This window comes from Crocodylus porosus, unplaced genomic scaffold (assembly GCF_001723895.1).
Source record: "Crocodylus porosus isolate Cpor-Errol unplaced genomic scaffold, CroPor_comp1, whole genome shotgun sequence".
Classification (NCBI taxonomy): domain Eukaryota; kingdom Metazoa; phylum Chordata; order Crocodylia; family Crocodylidae; genus Crocodylus; species Crocodylus porosus.
The window spans coordinates 14,809,342-14,819,415 of record NW_017728911.1 but is presented as its reverse complement, the minus strand read 5'-3'; the positions used below and the strand labels follow the sequence as shown (position 1 = coordinate 14,819,415).

The 10,074-nt window shown below is 43.0% G+C and overlaps 1 protein-coding gene across 1 annotated transcript in view; it reads left to right on the top strand.

Moving 5' to 3' along the window:
- CHRFAM7A (CHRNA7 (exons 5-10) and FAM7A (exons A-E) fusion) overlaps positions 1–10,074 on the top strand; it is a 113,434-nt gene that overhangs the window by 60,698 nt on the left and 42,662 nt on the right. Inside the window, exon 5 of the mRNA XM_019533161.1 lies at positions 6,451–6,495. Coding sequence (XP_019388706.1) covers positions 6,451–6,495 — 45 coding nt within the window. The remainder of the gene's footprint in view (positions 1–6,450; positions 6,496–10,074) is intronic.

Here is a 10,074-nt window from a genome sequence, read left to right as displayed (position 1 = left end):
CAATCCTACTATGGTGCGCTTTGCACAGATGTCATGCACTTGACGTTTAGCTTGCTTATGTGGGTTAGCCCTCAACCTTGACACAAGTGTCACGATTAACGAGCAGGCTGCCTGAACCTTGCTTTTTACATCTAGCCCCAAAGAAATGAAAACAGTGAACCGAACTTGAATTAACTCCATTTGGTCATAAACATTTGGATCGTGATGACATGAATGATCCATTGGTGTACCATATTTGCTCAAGTAGAAAATGACCTTTGATTATAAGATGACCCCCTAATAATTAGATTCTATATAAGGAAAATTGATAATTTTTTGTTATAATTTTCCAGGTATAGAATCTAATTATTGGAGCCTTGCCTTGAATTTGTCCTTTCCCACTGCTGCAGCAGGAAAAATAAATCTGGTGGGCTGAGTAGCCCCTTTACTATCTGCTTCCCCCTAACTCTTTCCCTTGGCAGCTCCGTCTCCACCTTCTTGCTGTCAGACCCTGCTTGAGCATATGGAACTGAGGAGGACAGCTGGAAGCAGTAACCTTGCAATTGAACATGGCTGTAGCAATTTGCATGTGGTATCCATACACTTAGTTCACCCAGCATGGATGACTGGTGCCTCCCAAGGCTGGGGGGGGCAACAGCAGGATGCAACTGGGGGAGGGGCAGTAGCCATGTGCCACCAGTGGAGCCAGTTTTAGGGGGGGCACTAACACTGTCCGTGCCACACTACCAGCCGGAGCACTTGGGGTCGGGGGGCATGTTCCTCCCCACCATGCCCCTCCTTAGGTGCTGGATATGTCACCCAGAATTGCTGTATGTTGCCTTTTTTGAAACTGTTGCAAGTCTTACTAGAGTCCATAGACACAGTTTTGAGCAGCATTTTGGTATCTACTTATATGTATAGTACAAACTTTGCATGATATTATTAGTCCAAAGTCAAAGGCTTGTGATTTACCACATAGTTCACTGGGCTGGGCCCTACCAGATTCAACAGCATTTCAAGCCGTGGTGACCCCATGGCTCAGTACTGCTCGGTATATATGTGGTGTGTACTCCAGGTACCCTCCACAAAGGATCTATGAGCTAATTAGCACCTGGTATGACTGGGACTGGGAGTTCTTATCATGGGTCCAGTTTATATACAGACAAAGTATGGGGCAACCTGGTCGAGCTTCACCTCATGAAGGTTGGGGCCACATTAATCATATGCACCAGACTTAGAGAGAGAGAGCAACAGGGGGCTTCTGGGTGATCTGTTTGGGGTCCCATTGGGTGATGTGGGCACTACCACATATCTTATTCAAATAGGCAATGTTTTTGGCCAGAGTGCCAAAAAAACCAGAGTACTGGCATGTCAGAAAAACAAAACTGGGGTTGGGGGACACGCTGCTTATTAATATTGTTAATAATCATAAACATTGCCTTTTTTTTTTTTTTACAGTAAATACCAGGTTTTCTAAAAATTCTCAACCTGGTGACAATAAAGGAAACTTCATATACTACCTTTGTTTTTGTGTATTTTATTTTTGTGAAGCATGTTGTGATGAGAGGGAGTAAAAAGATGACAGGGAAGAGAGAGAGGGGAAAAAAGTGTGAGGAGAGAGAGACGCACGTGCTGCACACACGCGCAAACAGAGAACCAGATGTACACATGCAAACACACAGAGAAGGCACATGCCCAGAACCAGACACCCCTGTGCACACAGACACATATGTAACCAGACACACAGGTGCACGTGCATGCACACGGACACATGCAACCACAGGCGCACACACATGGACTTGTGTGCGTGCTATTGGGCAGCAGGACAGAGTCTGAGCTGATGATGCTCTGGGCTTGCCACAGTCCCTGTGCTTCCCTGGGAAAGCCTGGAGCCTGCCTATCAGCCAGCTGTAGGGGCAGCGATAGGGGAGGGTTTGAGGGTGTGAGAGCCTCCCCAAAATATACCTTAGGTCCCCCCCTTCTCCGTAGCTAGCCCTTCCAGCACTGCTGCTGCCCACTCACCCCATGCAGCTGAGACTGCAAAGGTACAGTGCTCCTGGTAGTGGCAACACCAGCCTCTTTCTAGTGGGGGGTGCTGGGCTGGGGCTGGGCTCAGAGTGGGTGGGAGTCGGGTGGGCTCAACTGCGCAGGGTGGGTGGGTGGTGGTGGGGATAGAGCCTCCTGGCCCAGCTGAGCCCAGCTCCACCACCAGGAAGAGGCTGGTGCCGCCCCTGCTCCAGAGCCCTGGCATCAGCTCCATACAGCGGGTGTCTGTAGGCATACCTCAGAGTGGATGGTAGGAGAGGGGCCTGAAGCAGTGCAACCCTGGCTCTGGGTAGCTGCTGCCAGCCATGCAGCCTGGGCTGCTTGCAGTAGGGCTTGCAGCCTCTCAGACACCTGCTGGGAGCAGCCTGGGCTTCCTGGGTAGTGGCAGCTGCCCAGAGCCCAGGCTGGCAGCGGTATGCTGAGCAAAGTGGCCTCACATACCGTGCTCTGGCATGCGTGCTGAGGATTGCCAATCCCTGGGCTACACTAACTTCTTCTTGCGGTAGCTTTTCATCTGCATGTTTGCCCAGTAAGGGCCGTGTGTTTTATAGCTGTGCTCAGCATTGGCTGCACTTAATCAAATAGTTGATTTTTCCCTTACTGAGCCCTGGCTGTTTTTTGGAAGCAGTTATTGAAGAATCATGTATTTAGTGAGATTTCCTTGTACACATTTATAAAATGAGGAGCTTTTTCCCTATGCTGGTTGGGGGAAAAGAACGTCATCTCGTATTCAAGTAAATGCAGTAATTTTTCCTTACCTTGTGCATTAATTCCCACTGAAAACTAGCTTATATATTCTTTTGATAACTTTGATATCCTGTGACTGTTGACACTATCTCCCACGACGTTCTCATTTAATAAACTAAAGAAATACAAATCAGATGAAAATACTCTAAGGTGGATACATAGGTGGTTGGATCATCATGCTTAGTAAGGAGTCATCAATGGCTCAGTGTCTAGTTTGGGGGAAGTATCAAGTGGGGTTTTCCAGGGGCCTGTCCTGGGTCCAGTATTATTCAACATTTTTAATGATTTGGATGAAGGGGTTGAGTCCATGCTTAGCAAATTTTTGGATGACATCAAGTTGGGTAAAGTAACTGACACCCTGGAGGGCAGGGGTAGGATTCAGAATGACCTGGATAAAATAGAAAAATGGTCTGCAGTCCATCGGTTGAGATTCAGCAAGTGCAAGTCCTGCATTTTGGATGGAATAATTGCATGCACAAAATACAGACGGCTAGACTTCACCATTGAGGGGTTACAGTAGACCATCAGCTGAATATGAGTTGAGTGCTTTTGTTTCCAAAATAGACAACAGCATACTGGATTGTATTAGAGGGATGTCACTTGTAAATGAAGGGGTTTTTGATAAGTCTTCATATACCTGAAAGGTGATTATAAAGAAGATGGGGAGTAAACTGTTATGTGCATATAGTGGGTTGGTGTAGGAGTAATAGCTTCAGACTGCAGCACAGAGAAAATCTGGGTTGAAATCATGAAGAATTTCCTCCATTATAAGGGTGGTCAAGCACTGTAACAGGCTACTTATAGAAATTGTGGAATCTCCATCCTTGACGATTTTCAAGAGCAGGTTCTTCTTTCATATGGCTGACTTGGACCAACAATTATAAGTCCAGTTTAAGATTAGTTAACCAGTCTAATGCTCTTGAGGAAAGGGAATGCATCTCTGCAGTGTCACCATCAAATTTGTATAGAGGCCAGAGTGTTGTTATATTGTTCATAGTTTGATCTGGATTGCCACAGTCGCATCTTGCAGAACCCTAATACACCATCTGTGCATCAAGTTACTGCAGTGGCCATGCCTGGTTCAGATCCAATTTAGAGCCTTCCATGTTTTCCACGTAAGGTCAAAACCAGGAGTCTTTATTGTTGGGTCGGAAATTAGATGTTTACTCTGAATGGTGGTTTCATTCCATGCTTTCCTCCAAGGTGCTGCACTGTTTTGTCCTACAAGGGCTTCTACGCGTGTCCACAAAGGTTTCCGGAAAATCAAGCAGTGAGCTGGGAGGTTCTTTAAATCTCTATGGATGGGGAGGTCTCGGTTATCATTCATGCGGACAGCCTCTCTGTATGTAGCTTTGTTGTGGCAAATGTCTGGAGGAGTAAAATCGGCTAGCGCTGGTTACCATTGAATCGGTGTAGATTTCAGCGTTCTGGTGGTAGTATGCAGGAAACTTGAGCAGGTTGGAGAGATGCTTGGCTGGGCTGGTGTAGTTGGGAGAGATCCTGACATGGATAGGGAGCTGGACTAGATGACTTTGAGGTCTTTTCAGCCCTAATTTCCCGTGATCCAGTTGGAACCAGTAATCTTCTTATAAACATTTACAGAGATGTGTGGTGCATTATCCAAATATTTGTCTCGATATAGAATAATAGCCACTAATATTGATTAGTTTCTTCTATGAATATTTACAAAAAAGGCAACATATTTTGCAAACCATCAGCAATGTGTTTGAGCAACTGCAATAGCTATGATTAATGTTTTTCTCTCGTATGCCATATGTTTAGCCTACAGCATATGTAGTAACATGTACCTAGGTGTACTGCTAGGACTGGGGGCTGATTAGACACACACTCCCCATTTCATGAAATCTTTGAAATGACATTTTACCCAGTGAGGGATGCTGGGTAAAAGGCAAGTTCATTGAATGGAGGAGACAGATAATAAAGAGACGAGTTTTGAATTCCACCGGTTTGCTTCCCTTGATTTTTTTTTTTTAACGAGTGCTAAGCACATGCATCTAACAGCAGAATTTATTCATGTAAAATATGCATCAAGGAGGATTTTGGCATTTTTAATTTGTATGTACATTTGTTGGGATCCCCTGTGGTCCAGGATACCTTGCATACCTTTACTGAAGCTCCTCTTTAAATGCGTCCATTTCGTTTCAAAATGTCACTTTCTCAGGCAGCTGTAGCTGTTTTTTCATGCTGCATAATTCTTATCATTACATTACCCGATACGGCTACAGTTTCCTAGACCTTCCAGTTGTTCATATCTGCCAAAAAAGTGAATACACATTAAATGAGACCTTTATACTTCCAGCATAAGAAGACTTTTGTGCAGTGTGTATAATTTGAATGAAATTGGTTTTTATCAAATTTGTTTTAGTTTGGTTAAGAAGAAAACATAGATTCCTGCTACTTCAAATACAAGTATGAGCAGCTTTGTTGGTCCTGCCAAACTTCACATGCGACTCTGGGATTTGCTGTATCATTTCCTTGGGGTGTATAGCGGAATGGTGGGTTTCTAAAATGGAAAGCTGAATTGTAGGAAAAAACCCTCCTGGGCAGGGGATGTAGAGCTTTAGTTTGACTGAAGCCAAAAAACATTGCCTGTTTTGCATTTGGCTTCGAAAGTGAATTCTAATGAAGGAGAAATGGATGGCAGTGTGTCCCATTAGAGTCTGACTGGGGACTGATGTGCTTTAAGAGCCAAGAATTGTTGGTAAGTTCAGAGAAATAGGTCTCAAACATTTCTCTGCCTGATAACTGAAGGGTTTACTTTCTTAGTTAACCTAAATGTTAACATGCTGGTTTTGCTACCAGTACTTGCACTGAGTAGGAACTTACTTTGGCTTGTGCTGTGTGCCCATGCAGATGAGTTTAGAGCCTTTGCAGGCATGTTTTTGGTGGGTTTAGAGATGGGCAGGTAGTGAATTAATGTAATGTTGACTCTAGGCTTATAATATACCAGGCAGCCCTGTTGTGCCAAGGTACTGGGTTCGGGGCTTGCACTTCTTCAGGGGTAGGGCTGGTGCAAGGTTCCAGCAGAGAGGTGTGATCAACCTGGAGTTAGGGCCAGGAGGGAAACATGGAAACAAATTGTGCCTTTGCAAATCACAATTACTTCCTGACCATTTTTTGGGCAGTGCAGCTATGTACAGCCCCTGATTGTGTGGATTTTGGTAAAGTTGTGAAATAGCGTAGTTCCACTCAAATCAAAGGCCCTACTTGTGTGGTAAAAATCAGGCCATAAAGTCGCATAGTTGCTGCACCTGGATTTATCCATAGTTTGCATTGTTTCTATTACCTGTACATACTGGTGTAGCTCCATTTCTGGCATGTTAGGTTAACCAGGGGGAGAGCTTTGCAGAAGCAAGATGAAACAGTCAACCCTTAGTATAATTTGTTCTGCCTTTGAGACTTGCTGTATTAAAGAAGGAGGAGCTACAGGGAAGAGTCATCTTCTTCTACCTTCAACCGATGATGAGAGTAGAGGACTGCACTAGCATAAAATAACAATTTAAACCTAACTCTTCAAAAATTGTTTTACAGTGGGGTAGAGTTAACCGTAACAAGTCACATTATCCATGATTTCTTTTGGTTGAAAGATATTCTAGCATAATTGCCAGAGTCCTACCCTTGTGCCAGTATTGACTTGTTCTTTTTTTTTCTTTCCAGGATGAAAAGAACCAAGTTTTAACAACAAACATTTGGTTACAAATGGTAAGTTTTGAAATAATCTTTTTTTATGGCCTTCAAATGTATGTGTACAAGTACTTGTAAATTTAAGGGGTGCACCCTCACATTGCTTCACTCATGGGGAGTTTTAAGAGATGTGTTATCACATTGGAAGGATTTATAAAGTCATTGGAAGTGTTTCACTCATCTGAAACTCAAGATTACATTTGTCTTCTGAAAGTGTCAATATTTGGGATTCCTGTATAGTAGCTACAGCTGCATGTCACTACACATTACAACAAATCCAGGACCTTTTCTTAATACTTTTGGGAGTGAAGGAATGCAAAATATAATTTCATATATTTACTTCCATATTTTACTAACCTTGTTCAGAAACCCTCCAGATGGTACTTTTATAGATGGTGGGCTTATCCTAAAGTAGTAATTTATTCCTGTGATCTGCTGCCATCGTTCTGACTGAGGACATCAGCCTGTCCATGTTTTGTTCCATTTTCAACCTGTATCCATAAAGAACCGTGTGGGGGTTTTAATCTGATGGCCATAACTACAAGGTGCTATTACTTGCTATGTTCTTTTTTTTAAAACTTAGTGCAGCTTCAAAGACAACTAAAAAAGAAAAAGCATTCTTTAAGGTTAACTTTCAAAACTCTTTACCTGTACTGCCCCAAGTAGGCTGTTGAGCATGTTTGTCTACCTGATTTGTTTTCCAGTTGAAAGGTAGAGTATATATGAAAAAAAAACTGTAGCCATATTTTTAACATTGGTACCATGGTTCATTTTTTAACAAAATGGTAGAGCTCAGCATTTGTCACTGAATTTTAGATTCTGTGCTTGTGTCCTTTAATGACTGAAATGAGAAATTATAAATGACACTGGTGCTGAATCTGGCTTCGTATAATCTTATTCTTGACACTGTCATGGGGACAAAAGCGCTAATAGGTTTCACTCCCATTTTTACAGTGCAGTCATATAATAGGATTTTCAAAGATTGCCATGTGAGGGTTGTCCATTCCAGTTTATTTTGATCTGACTTGTACCGCTTTCTGTTAGCTAGGCATTAATGACTGTCATTCTAAGTTAGCCAGCTGAAGCAGGATAATGGGACATGGTCTTAGCTGAAAGAGCAGACAGGATGAAGATTGACTGAAAGCAAGGAGAATTTTCCACATACTTTGGCACTTTTACTTCCAGCTTGCATCATGTCTTTTAAGATTTTTATTTTGAAACAATAATACATAATCCTTATTTGTTTCAGCCACACAGCTTATGGGAACCATCTTTGCATACAGCATGCTATAACTGGTACTGTAACTAGTCCTCCTTTGTGCTCTATAGATTAAAGCAGGCTAGATGAGAGAGGAAGATTGCAGCTTGGCTTTTAGTATGGAAGATTGGGCTATTGGGGGAGACCTAGCACTCCAAGCAGAGCTCCCTGTCAAAGGGAGCCATGTAACTGTTCCCTCTTATTCTCCTGCCTAGTCATATGGGTTCCTAATGGTGCTATATCCATAGGTCAGTGCTTCCTTTGAATGGAGTGAAGGTCAGGAGCTTTCCCTCCACCTTGTAGCAGAGGGGAGAGGGACTTGGCTTTCTCCTTATTCCATCTGTAATAGGGAAACATCTGGTTGGACTAAGTCACATTTATGGAATGGTCTTACCACTGACTGTAGTTTTACTGTTACAGCTGGGCTGCTTTAGTAGAAATTTTACTTCCCTGTTTCATCAAAATGATAAACTCTTTCAGTTTAAACATTTTCTGTCTTTGTCATTTTGCTGTAGCTTTTATGAAATGCCTCTCTCCCTCACAGACCTTAGGGAGCAAATGAAAGATTATTTTGGTGACTTACAGAGGATAGCATGGCTGTTCCATCTGTTCACATAGAAATGCTGACAGGGAGGAAGCAGTCAGTGCACACTATTTACAGACAAGTTTTACAATAAGATTAAAACTATCAAACATAACATATTTTCAGTGCTGAGTTTCAATGACAGCAGTCACTCTGATTTCTAAGCACAGATTAAAAGACGACAATTCATTCTCTGGCAGCTATCGTTTTTCTGTTCCCTCCTCTGTTTCTTATCTTTGAGTTCTCTTCTGCAGGAAGTCCTGATTTTATTGCATTTTCAGATTGTATCTTTTGATTTATTTGTCTTTGTATTCACTTCATCTGGAATAGGGAAGATACCAGTAGTGAGATCAGTTGATTTAATCATATCTCTATCTGCTGCTCAAGGTCAGTGTACAGATTTTAAAGACTATGGAATATGGGTAAAAGCAGTTAAAATGTAAGCCTTTGTTTATGGGTAATGTGTTTATATTGGTCAGATTCAAAGCCCATTGTAATCAGTGGTTGTCTTTTATAATACTGTTTTGTTTTCAATAGATGTCATCCTTTTTTACTTCACTTTATTATCCAGTTGCACTGAAATCTTCTTACATTTCTGCTTACAAATACAGATATATATCAAATATCTTATATATGTTTTATCCATCATCCAAGTATCTGATTGCTAAATTAATTTTTCAGTTAGAGAGTGGGAATATTAACCAGGAATTTACATGAACAACTTTTGTTCATGGGCAGTCTTCATGGAGATCCCCATCCTCCTCCTGACTGTGGAGACAGTCCAGCAATAGTCCTATATATGCTCTGGGTTCCAGCAGGGAGCTAAACTGGCCACATGGCTGCAGTCTCACAGAAGTGATCTTAAATCTCTCCTTTGCTGTTCCCTGACCTCATCTACCCTAAATCTTTCTTGGCTTCAGTAGAAAAGTAGCTGCAGAGTTAAAAAAATAAATATGTCTAACTTCTGTGTGTACTTTGTGATAAACATGCCTTGGCTGGCTGTGCACAAAACTGCATGTGTTAGCTTGAAGATGCGACCCAGTTAAAGTAAGAAAGTTTTTTTTCCCCCTAGTTTGGACATCATTATAATGTGTAGATTATTTAATGGGTTGTTTTTTGTTCCATTTACCATCATATCCTGTTTATTAGGCCTGTGCGAAGTGGCTGGTATTCACTTGGATTTGGATTTGGCTGATTTGGGGGACAGTGATACAATCTGGTGATTCAAATTGCTGTCCTGATTTGATTCGGCTGAATCAGCCAAGCCAGGTCCATCTTCTGCTCCTTTCCTGAAGGGGCAATGGCTGCCCCTCCTGCACTAGCTCCTGCCACTTGTTTAAAAAATAGCCCTGGTGCTCACCGGGGGGTGACCCCTGGTGCCCCACCCGGGCCAGCTCCAGCTCTTTAAGAACCACCCCCCCCCCAGACTCACCACTGCTGTCGGCACGGGGCAATCCCCACTGCCCCACACCATATGGAGGGCTCTACATGAGCCCCTGAAGCCCCGAAGCTGCTGCAGGAACGGTGAGTCCTGGGGCTTTTCTTGGGTTTTTGTTTTCCTTAATGGGCCAGAGCTGGCCTGGGTGGGGCACCCATGGGAGGTGTGTGTGGGGGGTGGTTGAGAGGCTCGTGGTAGAGTTCCCCATGCAGCGTGGGGCAGTGAGGGGCAGCAGGGATCAACCCCCCCACACACATACCCGGTAACACCTGGTGAGCACTGTTTTTTGTTTTTAAAGTACTGAGCACCAATGCTAGG